The 17600-nt window shown below is 33.7% G+C and overlaps 2 protein-coding genes across 2 annotated transcripts; both read right to left on the bottom strand.

Annotated features, from left to right (window-relative positions):
• Positions 1–722: 722 nt before the first annotated feature.
• On the bottom strand, positions 723–3347 carry LOC130968136 (uncharacterized). Its single transcript, XM_057893232.1, has 4 exons — positions 2843–3347; positions 1444–1647; positions 1204–1229; positions 723–1114 (listed from the first exon to the last, which is right to left on the bottom strand). The coding sequence occupies exons 1-4, from the start codon at positions 3185–3187 to the stop codon at positions 904–906; spliced, it is 786 nt and encodes a 261-aa protein (XP_057749215.1). The 5' UTR covers positions 3188–3347; the 3' UTR covers positions 723–903.
• Positions 3348–6148: 2801 nt separating this feature from the next.
• LOC130967845 (uncharacterized exonuclease domain-containing protein At3g15140) lies at positions 6149–10753 on the bottom strand. The gene is made up of 6 exons (XM_057892877.1): positions 10471–10753; positions 8887–9089; positions 8311–8391; positions 7800–7916; positions 7422–7545; positions 6149–6507 (listed from the first exon to the last, which is right to left on the bottom strand). The coding sequence occupies exons 1-6, from the start codon at positions 10696–10698 to the stop codon at positions 6307–6309; spliced, it is 954 nt and encodes a 317-aa protein (XP_057748860.1). The 5' UTR covers positions 10699–10753; the 3' UTR covers positions 6149–6306.
• Between the last annotated feature and the right edge of the window lie 6847 nt (positions 10754–17600).

The following is a 17600-nucleotide window of genomic DNA, read 5'->3' on the forward strand; positions in this document are numbered from 1 at the left end:
GCGGTTCTCTCTTCTTCCTTCTCTTCTTCCTCCACCATCTTCGCCATGAACCTCACAACACCGCACAGTATGGATCTAAAAGGTTATGTCTACAAGGTATGCGGCGAAAATTTTATATACGCATGTAATGTTTATTTTTCATGCAAATAAGATATTTGTTTTTTATATAAATAAGATGTTTGTTCTTCATGCGAATGCAATGTTTGTTCTTAATACAACTAACGACGAAAGATGACGACAGTGGAGAGGGAGTTTGGATTAGAAGAAAGTGTAATTAGAGTTAAAATGAGGGGGATAGCCAAAATTTCTAATGGTAGAGTTAAAAGAGTTACCTAGCATAATCCTTTTTTTAATTCTCGGCTGGCTAAAAAATCAGCCCATTGTTTACGTTGTTCAAATTTTTCATTGTCTACATAGTGGAATCTTTTTTTTAATTTAAGAAAAAGTATAGGTAGACAATGAAAATATTAAATAATGTGAACAATGGATATATCGGATGTTCATTTCATTAGATATGCGGATAGTTATTCTAATATTAAGATTTAGGTAGGTAATTTAGAAGTGTAGTGTGATTTTGATTTGATTGGTGGTTGTTCATGTTGTTCAAAAAAGTTATTAATTACCTAACACAACTTTTTTTTTAATTTTCAGTTGGTTAAAAAATCAGTCCATTGTTAACGTTGTTCAAATTTTTTATTGTTTACATAGTGGAACTCTTTACATTATAGCTAAACCTTTTGTTAATCAACTATTGAAACAATCCAACACTACTGGTTGAATAGTAGCTTTTGCCAAAGAGTGGGAACAACATTGAAAAAAGTAGTAACACATGTCAACTAATGGACAGTTTCCTTGGATGAAGATGCACAATAACATCTTCACATTCAATACTATCGAATTCAATTATGTTGACTTGCTTTGGCTTTGATCTTCCTTGGGGGTGCTCAGTTTATTATCATCACTTGTGATATTCTTCTTGTCAATTTTCTTTCCGGTAACTGACCTTCCCATAAAGCTAATATTTGTGGCAAGCTGGCCAGAATAAAGCAATAGACCAATAGAACTGAAACCATAGATAAATGTTGCAAGGTAGCACAAACCCGTTATCATTGTCCTGTCACAAAATATAAGCTTGTTTTTTAGCATCGTTATGAAAATGTGTTAAGGTATATATGAGAGAGATTGGAAATAACAACTACATACCTTATGGTGATTGTAATTTGGCGGGCCTGGAAAACATAAAATTTCTTCCGTTAGACTCTCTTGATTGGAATATGCTAATTTTTTGTGTAACTCTTGGTAAGATAGTTTCTTTGATTTATTTGTAAGTTTTATTCGTTTCACTAAAATATGAATGAACAAAAACAAGTCTTTCAAAAAATAAAAACAGGACAAGAAATAATAAGTCAAGTATTGTTTCAAATAGTAGTAAGGGACACAAACCGAGAAATTATTTGAAACCGTGTGATGACTTAGAGCTGTGTCAACATTTGAGGTCAGATTGAAGAGAATAAGAGCAATAACACCTGCTATAACTGCTCCCAACAATGCTTGATCAGGTGCTGGTGGAGCCTTAACTTTAATGGAATTTGACTGCATAGCTCTCAACCCATTTAGTGATTTATTCACTCCAGCGGACCTAAATTTCTGGAACCAAAATCACATTTCAGAAAATAATATCAAGTTTGGAGCACAATAGGAAATATTCTTCACCAATAGTAAAAAAGGATACTAATGAGATCATTCATAAACTTAAAATTTATTGGATAATGGAAATTATCGCTATAAATAAATTGTAGATACTAATTGCTAAGTCAAGAAAAGAAACATAATCATAATACATACAGATAACTACTCAATTATATTCGCATAATATAATGAAGATTTTCAATCTAAGCTATATGCACCTATTGTAACTTCACTTGAAGAACATCATGCATGGGTTTACCTATTTATAAGTACAATTACATGATAGAATAACTTGAAATATTATTTCTTAATGATGAAGTAAATTGGTATTTATCACCAATCCACCATCTTTTTTACTCAAAAGTTATCACTTTGACAACTGAAGCATGAACTCTACCAATAATCATCTTCATATATATTTCTAGAAGCTAACAGCCTAACATCATCTATCTTTTGATAATTTAAAGCATGATTTAATTTTCTTCATATATATATATATATATATATTGCCTTAGATCAGCCCTTGAATATGTATGTTCATTAATTTATTTAATCAACTGATTACCAAAAATATATCATTCACTTTGTATTTGTTAATTACACTAAGAATAATTAAAGTAACGAAGTCCCGTTTTTGAACTATTCTCGTTTGCATAGATTTTGTTTGGACCTTAGTTTTAACATACTAACTAGATAAGATCTTTTTATTCATTAATCAATCATCCTATGTATACAATTTTTGAAATTATTCTTACAAAAATGAATTAAACATAAATTGTACATAAAATCTTCCATATATTATTGGTACCAAAATCAAACTTTAAATATTTCCAACAGTAAAACCAAGGGCGAAAAAAAATGGTCTATGATCATTTTTCATGTAATAATAAAATATTTCAACCAAAATTAATTAACCACAGTTTCCTATCATTAAAAACACGACATATAAATAATTAATTTTGGTTAAAACTTATAGTTACTCGGAAAAAATGGTAAACAACCTATTTCTACTTTATTTTTAAAAGAATGTTAAGAACATGATGTTATACGTATCCCATAGGCCTGACCGCATGAAGCAGAACATGAAGAGTAGAATACAAACACTGGTTGCATATAGAATAAGAATCAAATCTCAAGAGAAAGAGAGGAGTACCAATTCTTTGACACGTTTGATACGGCGCACAACGGTGCGAAAGAAGAAGGCAGTGGTGGCCCCTGTGAGAAGAACACTAGAAGCAACCTGCAGTGTGTCATTTGTGGCTGTAAAAAGAGGGAATTGAATGGTGCCTGTAATTGTGAGTTCTTGGGCTAAGTGAGTAATCAGCACTGGTGAAGCTTCTGGAGGAATAGCTGAGAGTACGTGAAGAGTATTACTATTGTTGCGTCTATTCAGAAAATGAAGAACAGGGGAGTGGTTATGGTGTTGGTATTGGCGGGTCAGTGAGAGAGGAACTGGGAGATTTGGGAAGAGAAGCTTGTGACACTGAGAATGCAACATTATAATATTGGTGTTTACAACAGGTATGGTAATGAATTAATGATTGTTCTTGTTCCTGAGATTTAAGTGTTCAGTGAGATTTGGAGGGAGTGGAACATTTCTCTGATATTAAAAATAATTGATAAAAAATCATAAAGAAGTGTAAAAGAGATGTACATTAAAAATAATATGATCGTTGATCTATTATTCTCGAGTGCAAAATATCTGATGGATTTTTAGTGGGGAATTGAAAGGAACGTATGTGAACATGTAAAATATCCTATGGCTATCCACTACGCTTTTAGTAGAAAAAAATAAAAAAAAAATATCCTTCACTTCGGAAAAAGAAGGGCCAAAAGTCACAGTCATGACGTTTAAATGAATTTGGAATGTTACCGGAAAAAAAAAGAGAAATACTTAATTTTGCTCAGTTTAAGATAATTCATACATAATTTTAAAACCTTCGCATTGCAATTAATAACAACTAGGAGTGGTAAACAGGTCTAAACCGGTTGGGTTGGCCCACATAATCCATCAAAAAGGTGGGCCGAGTTGAAAAATTGGAACCGCCAAAGAGTATAAACTCGCCTAATTTGCATTGCTTAAATAGCGGGTTTTGGCAGGATAAAGCAAGCTTTTCCAATAGAATTAATTTTTTTTGTAAGGGATATTTTTGTAATTTTTTTGTCAAAATCCAACTTACAAGAATATAAAGATGAAAATTGAGTGTTTTGGATTATGTTTATATTACTTTGGAGACAATATTTATTATGTTTTGAATTATTTTTATTTTATTTTGGAGAGAATATTTATAATTATGTTTTGGATGAAAACTTGGTTTATAATTATGTTTATTAGATATTTATAATTACAAAGACTTTAATGTTTGTGAATATAAAAAATATATTTTTTATGTATTTAGAAATTATAAACTTATTAATATGATTGTGAAATTATATATATTATTTAATAGTTAATAGTAAGAAAAAAAAGAAATTTTGACAGACTTAACCCGCCAGCTCGCAGTTACATGGGATTGGGTGAGATTTTAGGACCGCCTTATTAGACGAAGCAAGACAAACTAGCCTACCAAAAAACAGACTTTTGACGGGACAGAATGGACTTTTTCACTTGCCACCCCTAATAACAACATCCACCTATTGTATATAGAAACCATTTTGCTACAAAACTTAATATTATCACAAAGAGAAACAAAATATTATAAAGTATATCAACAACAAAAAAATAAAAATAGATAATAAAAATATTTTAAAAAATTATATATTTGGGTTGAAATTTTTTTTTTCTTTTGGTCAGAATTTGGGTTGAATACTTGAATGAGATATGCTGCAATATATGTTTTTTCTGGATTCGTTGTGTCAATAGCCACTTGGTCAGTTGGACTTCTTTCTATAATGAAACCTTTTTTTTTCTAAATAAGTGAATATAACACTCAATTTGCTTTCTTTTTTTTAATTCAAACGGAGCTAAAAAAAACCCAACCGAAACTACAAGATTAAATTCCTCGAGTGATCACATCCAAAAAAAAAATTCCTCGAGTGATTCTTCAAATTCACCATTTTTATTATTTTAGTATTTCAAATTCAAAATTATCTGTGCTAATCTCTGAAATTCAATTCTAGACACTATATTAGTCTTTAGACCTTCTTTAGTACTGAATTAGTGAATTAAGTACTGAATTAGTTTAAATTTGTCATGTTGGATACATGACTAAACATCATCATCTCGTTTTGTCACTTATACAAGTTAAAAATAAGAAGAGGAAGAAGAATTTATATGATGTACAAATCATTATTTCTCTCTTTATTCTCCAAAACAACCTCAGATTTGCTTTATTTAAGAGCTAAAACGAAAAGACACTATTTAATCATGTGTCTAACATTGCAAGTCAAAGCTAGTTCAACATTTTGTTCAAAGCTAGTTCAACATTCTGTTTGTTGACTCAACGCTGAAAAGGGTTCAAAGACCAATATGATACCTGAAGCTGTATCTCGGAGACCAATATAGTAAATTTTAAATCTGAGAGACTAAAATAGTAAAAATCGTGAATCTTAGAAACCATTATGGGAATTTAGTCAAAACTACAAACAGGATACAAGATACACTCAATTCGCTTTTAAAAGAAAAGAGTAAATATTGTTTTTGTCTCCAACATTTGGGGGTAAATCCTATTTCTGTCTCTAATGTTTAAATCGTCCTATTTGTATCCCTAACGTTTATAAAAGTGATTCAATATTATCCGACTGTCAATTATACTAATAGATCAGATTGTATTTTTCGATTATTCTCACTTGGATATATTCATTCTCAATTTGGTATCACTTAAATGTGTATGATTTCAATATTGTACCTACTATTTGTGTTGAGGTTCAATTATGTTTCTAAAAAAGTGAATTATATAAATGTTGCAGGATTATTTTTAATGGAACATCGGTTTTGTCCTAAACATTTGTATTCTAACTTCAAGAAGAGGTTTTCAAAACTCCAACTAAAATTCATGATGTGTAATTGACGACAAGATAATATTGAATCACTTTTATAAACGTTAGGAATACAAATATGACGATTTAAACGTTAGGGACACAAATAGGAGGACTTATTCTAAATGTCCGGGATAAAAACGAAAAAATGAAACTTACACACTAATTAGTACTTACACACCTCGCTAGACCCCATCCCCATTATCTCTTTGTGCTTGCCTTTAATCTCACCCAAGAAAGTAAAATCATTCCTTGAAATGACAAACTAATGTAGAAATGTAAAAAGAAAACTTAAACGCAGTTAAATCACGTTAAAGGATTGCATTGCATTTGGGTTCTTTAGCAGTTTCACCAATCAAGTGATGATTAGCTTGCTAATCCTACGCAACCAAGCATTTATTAACCCTTTTTTTTTAAAAAAACATGCTTCATGTATAAGATTTACAAATTGTACATAACTAACTAACCAAGCACGACTATATGAAGTCAACAAAACCAAGTTAACTGTGCTACCTGGGTTCGGATTAATTGAGAGTGTAGACAACTCATGCAAGTATCATTACACTCGAAAACCCAGCAGAACTTAAACACAAATCACTTAGAAGTTACATACATAATACATCGACAACGACAAAGCCGCTATCTAATACGGTGCTTGAAGAGAAAGTTAACCTCTGCTGGCGTCTTCGGATTCCTCCTTGCAGTAATCTGGATGAGTGCACCATCAAGTAGCATGTGCTGCAATACTCTGGTTATGTTCTTGGTGTCATCAATTCCAAGATGATGACTTCCTCTCAATGGTATTTGCAGTTCCTTCATCATTGTGATCATTCCTGTGGCCTATAATCCATCCATCATAAAAGATACAACATTTTAAGTTTAGAAACTAGCATTAAACAAAACATAAGAAAATCAGTGTGCAAATAGATCAGATGCAAAAACTAGTTTTAAAAAATAGCCTATTTCATATATAGCATATTTACTACACTATTAATTTATGCTGTCAGTCAATCAATGGAAGAAACTTGCTAAAAGCTCAAGCTTACGAATTCTATATAGTATTTCCATTTTTTGTCTTGTTTGTCGTACATTTTTCATGCTCCTATCTTTGATCTACCCTTACCACTAAGATTAAGACAAAACCAAGCCAATAAACTCTGTGGAAACTGCGTGCTAAGAAGATGGAGCTCTCATCAATCTCTATGATGTGAGCTCTTGAGAGAAGGATGAGAAATGGAGCGAAGGGAAACAGAGAGAATTTGATGAAGGAGAGGAGAAAAAGGGAAGAAAAGAAGAATGAAGCTGATGTAAATTGGGAGAATGAACTCATCTACTGCCAATTAGTTACATTGCCACTATTTACACAAGCTACACTCTACTGGAAGCTACTGGAAGACTAACTAATTTAGCTACCATTCTAACTAAATGAACTGGCATAACCAACTAAATAACTAACTCGCAAAAATCAATGAGTCAAGTCGCACACTCTCCTTCCAGTTTTATAATGTATCTCGAGAAATATGTTAAATTTTCTAAAAAGACATGGGTTATGAAACGGTTAGTGTATTGGTTTAGGATTAAATCAAAATTCTACAGGATAATGCAACCTTATATTGGTATAATGGTATTAAATCAAGTTGTCACTCTGCTAGACAATTCATGTACCCAAGACTTTATAGGTCATCATGGGAAAAGCAAACAGTATTTGATATCATAGAATCATACCCTCAGCTTTTTACATTAAAAAAACTCACCCTTCTTTTATAAAAGTTGAGATATACATCTTTTAGATTAATCCACTCCATAAAATATGATGGAAGCTTTAGTTTTGACACCTGACACTGCTGAGGTACCTTTGTCTTCAAATCCCAATTTCCACTGCAAAAGCAAAAGGATTCCATACAAAAACAAATCAAATTATTCAAGATATGTAAGATAGGAAATAATTCTAAGCTTAGTCTCTCCTTATAAATGAAGGGGTTAAATCTGAAACCACCATATACTACACACATATACTGCTAAATTCGAGATGCAGTAACAGAAACATATTGAAACTAATGTGAAGAAATGACACTACAAACGAGAAAATGTAAAAGAAGTGAAAGAGGTGAACTCTGGAACTGCAATATTACCAAGTTACAAATGCTGCACCATCAAGGCTCCCACCTTTCCACAATTGACGTTGCATCAGCCATGCTTCAAATTGTTGAATAACTTCCTTGAAGGGCACCGCTGTGTCATGCCATACCCTAGAATAAATTAAAAAGGTATTAGTGTGGCACACAATGTGGGCAGTAGCAACAGCATTAATCCTTAAGTAAGCACTCTAAGGATATGACTTTTTGCAATCAGTCATCCTGAAATTACAATCAGTCGATCATATTTCACAAATCTAATCCGCTGTTAATCAAAATATCAAATCATAGCAAAAACTACTCTCCTAAAATGTTTACAAGAAACCATAATGTACAGATGATAGTATGAAAGCAGCAGCACTGCATGAAGAGTTGTTCTACCTGCTTCTTAAACTTCTTTTTATAGGAGAAACAAAAATGAGAAAAACCGAGAAGACTTTTACACAGATGACAAGCATGAACAATTGAACAACAAAAGAGATGGCAGGGAGAAAAACAAACTGCATACCTGTCAACCCCAAATTTTCCATACTTCCCTTCAATGTATTCATTTATTCTTTGTTCACTCATTTCTGTGGGCCTCACAAACCTATTAAGTGAACATTGGAAAAGTAAAATTATAAACAGAACAAATCTTGAAAATGTTAATCCTCATATACACATAGTAATAGTTTATTTTTAAATTCAGAATATAATAATTAAGAGGTCAAAGTATACTAAACTCAAATATGTTGCACGATTCACAAACCAGTTGTTACCCATGAGGATTGAAAGCTCAAGCACTTACTATTTCTGTTCAATGAATAACTATTCTCAACAGAATTTCTAGAACTAGAGGTTGAACTTTCTGATAATCACCATTTTGCGGGGGGAATAAAAAGAAAACAAATAAATAAATTTCAACATGTTATTATCTAAACTTTCTTTCACTTTAGATGTTCTTTCAAGAACAAGAGAGGAAACAAAACAGTAGTACATAATTACAAAAAAAAATAAAAAATAGAAATGAAAGAAACACAGAATGTCTCAGGCTATCATAAGACACTAGTCCTGCTAGACATGCTATAAAGTGGCAGATCAAAACCTGTGGAAAATGTCTTCAACTTGCATTGTTTTAGCACTAATCATTAGAACCGGAAACTCAAGAATCTCAACCCTACCCTCTAAATCAAGCACAAGGAAAAAGTCAAAATTCTGAGAGCATATCTTGTGCCGCTCAGCAGATGCCACTTGAAGCTCCCTGGAGCAGTCATGATTGAACCTCTCAATGTGGACAGGATCATCCATCTGCAAATTTGGAGAAGCATAAACATCAACAAAACTATATATGTTTTACTCACACATAAAATTGCCAGCAATACAATAGACATATGTTTTCAGCTTCTAAGCTGCAATTTTTATGATTCAGAACAAGAACATTGATAACAGTTCAGGTGATACTTTGCATTGTTAGGGAAAAGATAACCTTGTTTCCACTTCTGAAACAGTGATTCCCAAACATAATTTTCTATGAAGTTAAAAAAGCTGAAAGCTGAAAATTTCAGCCCAAAAAGTGATTATTCGGCACAAAAAAAATCACATCCAAACACCACATTCCTATTCTTAATAAACATCAAGAACCAAGATCCCTGAACCATTAAATACCTCATCCTGGTGCCATGTCAGCATTGGAGACTTCATTTGGGAAAGCCCATAATGATGTGATGGCACCAGGTTGAACAAGTGTGGGCTATGAAATATAATCATTCAAATCTACTGAGGTGACAAAGCAGCACTACTCTGATGTGTGCTAAAAAGTAAAAAACCATACTCACTAAAATAATAAAATGCTGGTACTGGAACCGGAGCAGCTATGTAGTCTGTTTTGGTACTCAATTTGCTACTTCTTGTGATTAAACTACATGTATTCCTTTAGAGAGAATTTGTTAAGCAATATGCAGGTAAAAGAGAGAATATGCTCAGAACAAATTGATTAATCTTGAAATATTTAAATCACATATAGGAAGGCGAGTACTTCATCTTCATGAACTATATAAGGCAATCTGTAGTTTAGTCTTTCACTTTTGAGAATGTGCAAATTGATCATATAATCAGGGACAGATTTAATGTGCACATATAAATAAATCAAGTACATTATGGAGGCGAGTGCTCGGTTATTGTCATGTCATATCAAAACCTATACATTCGAACTCTACCCTTCTACCCTCTCTTTTCCACGTTTCTTTCACAATGACATAGTTGCACATTGTTGTGTAATTGTCAGTTACTAAGGAACACATATTAAGTAATAGCAGGTAGTATCCACCCCGTTCGTAACTTCTGGATCAGTCCCTCTAAATGACCGTGTTACCCTTGTCCCTTCGATTTCCTCTGATTATTAAGCATGTGTGTTTGTGAGTTGAGATTTTGGAAAAGCAGGGAATGGAAAAGCTCGAAGGAACTCCATTCCACTGTTTAAACCGAGCCCTTTAATATCACAACTCACAAATTAGGGGTTAGCTACATAGCTTGCACTAACTTAAAATGTTAGAACTTAATTTACTATATGTAAGATTCCAACGATAGCTTGCAAATGATGACCGGAACTAAAGAAGTGTAACTAACTCAAGGGATAAAATTGGGGATTAGCAAGGATTAGTGAGAAAGAAGAAGGAGTTGAAGTTGGTACCTTGTTGCACTTTCCCTGTGTGTGGTACAAGCACATGGGCTTCCACCGAAATTGAGGCTCGTGCGAGGAAGAGGAAAGGGATGGGGATTCGGAAGCTGAGAGAGTGAACATCGGAGGCTGGAGAGGGAGGGAGATTGAGTTGGGGTACACGGTAAGTGGTGTGACCGATGAAAGCCAAACGTTACGGTGGCACGTCATCTTCAGCAAAGAAGCTCTGAGAAGCGCCATTACTGTCGTTGGTTTCAACACACAGGATTTGCGTCTTTTGTTGCTTTGCCGCTTGCTTTAGGCTTTTCCTGGACTCGATTAGAAAATTTTGGGAAATGAATTTTCTCTAATTTTTTTTAATAATTGAGAGAATAAATTGTAATTTTTTATTTTTAATTTTATAAGTGAGACTAAAAATAAAAAGAAGAGAGAGAATAATGAAGGATAAAATTAAACATTGGACACCATTCAATTTTTTTTTTTTTACTTAAAATGACGCACTTCCAAAAATTTGTGTAAAGAAAAATATAAGTAAGTTATTAACTTTTTAAGAGTAAACTCCTAATTCGACCTTTATTCCTGATAAAAATGAGCTGAGGTGGTTTTTCTATTATAATTTTTTATTAAAATTGACAGACAAATTTTACATAATATTTATTGGTGTTAATCTGGAGGGTTATTCAGAGTTAAGTACTACGTTGGTTTAGAAAGAATAGACAGGGATCGATTTGTCTCCTTTCATTTTTCAAAAACGACGTTGTTTTTAATTATCTACTGAAACAAAACATTGTAAGATCACATATAACCCCCAAATCCTAACCTTTATTTACAGAAATGCTAAACCCTTGTCCTTTTCTTCACCTGAAATAAGAAACGTTCGATGAAACACTTGGCGGTTGTGCTGAATGCAGTGCTAATAAAGCCGCTGATAGGGTCCCAAACGACAATTGTAATTACACAATTGACAGTGTCATTGATGGCGTTGAATGGAGGTAGCTATTGTCACCATCCTGTTTGGTGTAAAGTTTTATAGTTTTAAAGTTTAATAATATTCACTTTTTTTTTTCAACTGCATGTTGATGTTGGAGTGTTTATTAAATGTTTTTTTTTTTTTGCGTGAATGATGTTCTAAAGTTGGCTAAATAATTTGTTATCTAAATAATGTTGCTTGTGACTGGTTTAGATTACTGTTATAGTTGGATAATTGAAATGAAATTTGATTAGATGTACTTTATAGATGGATGAGTTTGAAGTAGTTCCTATTTTTCATCATAGAGAAAATTTTAAGAGAAATTCACAAGGTGAAATGGATTATGTTAATGGGAAAGTGAATAAATGGTCACCTCTTGATATTAATTTAGTGAATTTCTTCGATTTGGAAGCTTTACTGAGGGAGCTTGGTTATACAAATTACAAGACCATGTATTGATTTGATAGCATGGCCCCTAACTTTGAGTTTGATTTGCATGTAATGAATGGTAATACGGAAATAAATGAAATGAGGGATAACAAGCGTAGAAACAAGGAAACTATTGAAATTTATATCTACTTTGATCATCCAGTTAGTGTACCTGAAGTTGTGGATAATGAGCAGCAAGTTGAGAATGTTATTCTAAGTGACTCATCATCTTCAGGTGATGGATATGAAACGACTGAAAATGAGTCATACAAGCCTCTTCCTCTTGGATATGAAGATGCAGATAGTAGTGAAGCCAATGAAAAATAGAGAAAGAATGAGAGGTTGAAGAAGAAGAGAAGAATGGGTGCACCAAGGAAAAGAGCTACTTAAGGCCCAAATACTGAAGTAAAAGATGATAAGATTGGCCCAAAAATTATGGATAAAATTGGCCCAAATAAAATACACGATCAAGCTGGCTCAAGTAAGAGTGGCATAACTCTTTCTCCTAGGACAGCCAAGAAAAAGACTTCGAAAAAATATTTTAGGAGGAAGAGGACACATATTCTTAGAGTTAGAAAGAATAAAGGAGGTAGTGTGAATTTGGATAGGGTGATGCGCTTGAGTTAGATTCTGATTATGAAAGGCCATATGAGTATGAAAGTGACGCATTTAATAGTTCAGTGCCAGATGATGATGAAGGAAAGACTGCATTTGATGCATTCAACAAGGAGACAGAATATAAAGATGTTGAATTTAAGGTTGGGCAAACATTCGTTACAATGGAGAGTTTGAAAAATGCTTTGAAGGACTATTTTGTGTTTGGGGAAAAAGATGTAGTATACCTCAAGAATGAAAAGAAGAGGGTTACAGCACCATGTGCAAGTGAGCAGTGCCCTTGGTTGATCCTAACTTCTTGGAACAGTGCAGAAGGTAGTTATTAAGTAAAGCTCTGGTGAATGAGCACAATTGTGCTAGGAATTATGGTTCCAACTTAGCTGATAGGCATTGAATAACATTAAAATTGGTGAAGAGGCTACTTACTTAGCCTGATTTGAAGTCTAAACAGGCTATGGAATACATGATTGAAGATTAATGTGCATATGAGTGGTAAAATAATAAGTATGACACTGAAGGCTGCTAAAGAGATAGTTATAGATAATGAACAAGCTCAATATGGGAAGATTCGTGACTATCTGCAAGAACTGCATCGGAGTAATCCTAGGAGCACAACTTTGATGGAAGTCATATCTCAGCCGGAGTCGCTGCCACTTTTTGATAAATTATACATAAGTTTGGATGCATGTAAAAAAAGATTTAAGGATGGGTGTAGACCTCTAATCGGGTTAGATGGATGTTTTCTAAAAAGTTACTACGATGGTCAGCTATTATCTGCAGTGGGTCAAGACGCCAATAACCACTTTTTTGTTATTGCATATACTGTAATTCCTAATGAGTGTAAAGATACATGAAAGTGGTTCCTGACATTATTTCAACAAAATCTAGAAAAATGCACTAAACTTGGCTTGAATTTCATATCAGGTCAACAAAAGGTCACATCTAACTTATATTTTTTGTTAAAATATACATAGATTCTGCTTTATTTAATTCATTTGATGTCATATACCCTGATTTGTTGAATTTTTGCTATTGTCATATAATCTGAATTGTTGAATTCTATTGATATAAGTGAATAATGAAATATTGTTTTTTTATTTTTGACATATAATATGAATCTTATATTATTTGATGTCATTGTTATATAATCTGATGTTAAATTCTTTAACATCATGTAATTGATTTAAATTATTTGAAATCATGTACACTAAACTATTGAAGCAAGCAGTTTGGTTGTTGTCATGTTTGTTGAGTTTTTGTTTTGCTTTGATACTGGCTTTAATATTTTTATATGGCTCTTCCATTATTTCACTTAGATTTCCTGCATATATATATATATATAAGAATAGAGTTTATGTCTAGATTAAGATGTTTATTACTTGTGTGACTATGTTACTCTTTATATGTATATATGAAAGTCTTAGCAGCATTATGTATAATATGTTCATCTCTATGTGTGTGATTACTACATAATTATCTATTTGACTAACACACCTTCGCCCATAAAGATATTCAAAGCCGTTTACAATGCACACAACAAGATCAATATTATATAAGTACACTTCGAGTCTAGAACCCATAGGTCAATTGAATGATAACGTCTGATGATTAGTATTGGTCATGGCGTGCTGAAAATTGGGTTGTTACAGTTTGTCTGCCTCTTCCTTTTAACTTTTCTTGTCGGGTTAGGTATTCACCGATTGGTAAGGCGGTTGTTGGCTGGTGAGGTGCCAATTGTTGGGCGCCACCACCATACTAACGACAAAGAGAGTCTACATATAGGTTAAGATATTTATGACTTGTATGATTATGTTACCCTTCATATGTCTATATGAAAGCTTTAGCAGCATTATGTATAATCTATTCATCTCTGTATGTGTGATTGCTACATAATTATCTGTTTTACTAACACACATTCACCCATAATGATATTCAAAGCCGCTTACAATGCACACAACAGGATTAATATTATACAAATACACTCCGAGTCTAGAACCCATAGGTCGACTGAATAGTAATGCCTGATGATTAGAATTGGTCATGACGTGCTGAAAGTTAGGTTGTTACAGTTTTTCTGCCTATTCCTTTTAACTTTTCTTGCCGAGCTAGGTAATCACCAGTTGGTGAGGCGGTTGGCTGGTGGGGTATCTCTTGTTGGCCGCTACCACCATACTAACATCTTCGTCGTTAATGTAATCCCTTGCCACGTTTTGTATTTCTTGCATCGTCTATACCAGTTTTGTGGTTAAATCTTTTGAAAATATTCTTTTATCAATCCATTTGTTAAGTAGCGGCTGGTTACAGAGTCCGTTAGGTTATCAATTTTAGGCATTTATCATTAAACGGTCTAAGTACTTCTAGCTAGATTCATCACTTTGTTGAGTTACTTGCAAAATATTTATCAAATTTTTAGTTTTTACTATCCGGGTAGTGCACTGGGTCGTGAACTTCTGTGAGATGTTTGAGAAGGTCAAAATAGACCCTTGAAGGAGTAAGTTAAACCACTGGATTACGGTTCTAGCTAGGGTTACCGGGAATGCACAGCGTTGAACTGCATATGCTACCCCTTCCTGGTTCATCCTTGCATCAAAGGTAGTAATGTGCTCTTGCAAGTCCCTTTGTGCCATCGTACCTCATGTGTGTAAGTTTGTCAAAAATTTTTCTAAACCATACTTTGATGATCCTAATATCAAAAGGAGTAGCACCTATCACTACTGATTCATGCTATTTCTTTTTCTTCTCATCTTAAGGCCTTTCCTAACTTAATGGCCTGTAATTCCCATAGTAGGAATGGTCATATGGTGATTGTCCTTATCCTCACGCTTCCTTCGCATTCCTGACCTCGTGATCACTTCTCTGTGACTCCATTTTGGAGTGGCTTCATGGCTTGAATCAGGTCTATAGCAGTCTTGGGCAACCAGCTCTCTTTCGAGATTCTAAACTTGATGTCTATGTTCTTGCATGAATCAAGTGTTGTCATTTCCAGTGCCCCCGAACGGGCATCTCTCCAACAAGTGTCGTGCATCCCTTGGGACTCTGGTGTCAGCTTTGGGAGGACATAGCATTCACCATGCTCATTATACGACCGTCCTTAGCGACATTACAACCCCTTATCGTGTCATTATTCCTCTCCTCCATGGACTCACTGGGGAGTTATAGAGTTCGTCTATTGCCAGCCATGACCTTGGTCTGTAAAACCTGTAAAATTAGTAAATAATTAGCTAATAAATTAACTATTAATAAAAAATCAGAAAATAAAATTTTATAGTTTAATGAAGTTGAATTAATTAAAACATGAATTTTGACACTAATTTTAAAAGATTTGGTCCAAAATTGAGTCGAACGGGCCAAACTCCCGAGTCCATATTGGGCCTAAGGCCCAACCTAACACCTATTTAATTGAGGAACACAGCCACCTCTTCCCCTCATTCATCACATGTCCCGCTGAAATTGAGAAAGGAGGGAGAAGAAATATCAAACCCTTGGCTCCAACTTCCATTCCTTATAACTTTTGATTCGAAACTCCGATTGACGAGCCGTCGGTGGCCACGCGTTCGTCTTAAAATTCTCTTCAAGACTCACTAAATAATTTTATAAGAAACTTGAGTTTTCTAACCCAGATCTTCTCATCTTAATTTCGAAAATTTGAGACTTTATTTTGAAGAATTATGTGATTTTGGTATCTTAAGATCAAATTAACCGTGTGAACTTGCTGCATTTTGTCCCAAACTTCCGTTGGTAAGGTGAAGAATGTTTAATCTTTGTCAAGTTATCTAATTAGTGAATCATATGGTAATTTTAGTGTTGTTTTGTGAAATTAGATTGAATTGTGTATTTTTGGAAATAAATTGGTGGTATTGGAGACTTGAAGTTGGCTTTAGAGGCTGAAAAATCTGTTTGGTGAGGTCTTGGAGCTTTGGAATATTGAGGAACAGTGATAATTGTGACGTTCCGGGTTTTAAGAGGAATCGGCCAAGGTAAGGTTTCGATTTCTCGTAACTAAAATATAATGTGTCGTGAAGACTTAGGCTAGTCAACCGTAGGATAGGATGAATATGTGAATTATTGTGATTAGTAAATAATGAGGATAATTATTGAATTTGATGTATATAGATGTTGAATTGTTGGTTGGATTGATTAGTTATTGTGTGAGCATGAGATGTGAATTTTGATGTTTGATATTGAAATTAATGATGAACCATGATGATGATAGCTTGATGAATATGAAGTATGTTATATAGATTATGGTGCACTTGAGGTGAGAATGATGATAGTTGGGTATATGATTCTAAATTGAATGTGAATTTTGAGGTTGAGTTTGGTTAATTGTGAGTTAAAGTTGTTAAGCTTATTGAGGTTGTATATGGTTGTATATTGGGGTAATATGGAATGAATTGAGCATTGGGATGTAATATATATATATATATGTATGTATGTATGTATGTATGTATGTATGTATGTATGTATGTATGAAGTTAGATGTGGCGGTAGTCCGCACACATATGCAGATGCAGTAACTTAAATGAAAAACACGAAATTGAAGAATTGAAAAATCTTTATTGAATTGGATTGAAGAAAACTTGAAGAAAGAAGGCGCAAAAGGCTTACAAAGGATTCTCAGAGCATCTCTCTCTAACTTCTCTCTCTAATATTGAGTTTCTAAAAACTCTGCCTCATAATGTTGCTGAGGTTTCCTTTTATAGACTTAGATTCTACTGTTTCTACAGTACAGGTTATGTTAACCGGAACTATTTCTACAGTACAAGTTGATACAATTTTTTGATATGACATAATTTTGGAATGATTTTCTAATCTTCTCCCAAATTGACCCCGAAGCAATCGTCTTCATTTTGATTATAATCACTTGAGGATTCTGCTGAAGAAGTAAGGTATTCTTTGCTTGCTTTGTCTTCTTCTATCATCTACATGATTTGCTGGAGATGTTTTGCTAATGTTTCTTTTGATTGGGCTCCTGCTAGGGCTGCAGCAATTTGGACTTTCTGATTGAGAGATATTGACTCTTCATGATCAAATGGCTTGGCGAACTCACTATACAAAAGCGGCATTTAGCGGCGGTTCCTGGATCCGTTTAGCGACGGTTTTGAACTGCCGCAAAATATTTCGCGAC

This window comes from Arachis stenosperma, chromosome 3 (assembly GCF_014773155.1).
Source record: "Arachis stenosperma cultivar V10309 chromosome 3, arast.V10309.gnm1.PFL2, whole genome shotgun sequence".
Classification (NCBI taxonomy): Eukaryota; Viridiplantae; Streptophyta; class Magnoliopsida; order Fabales; family Fabaceae; genus Arachis; species Arachis stenosperma.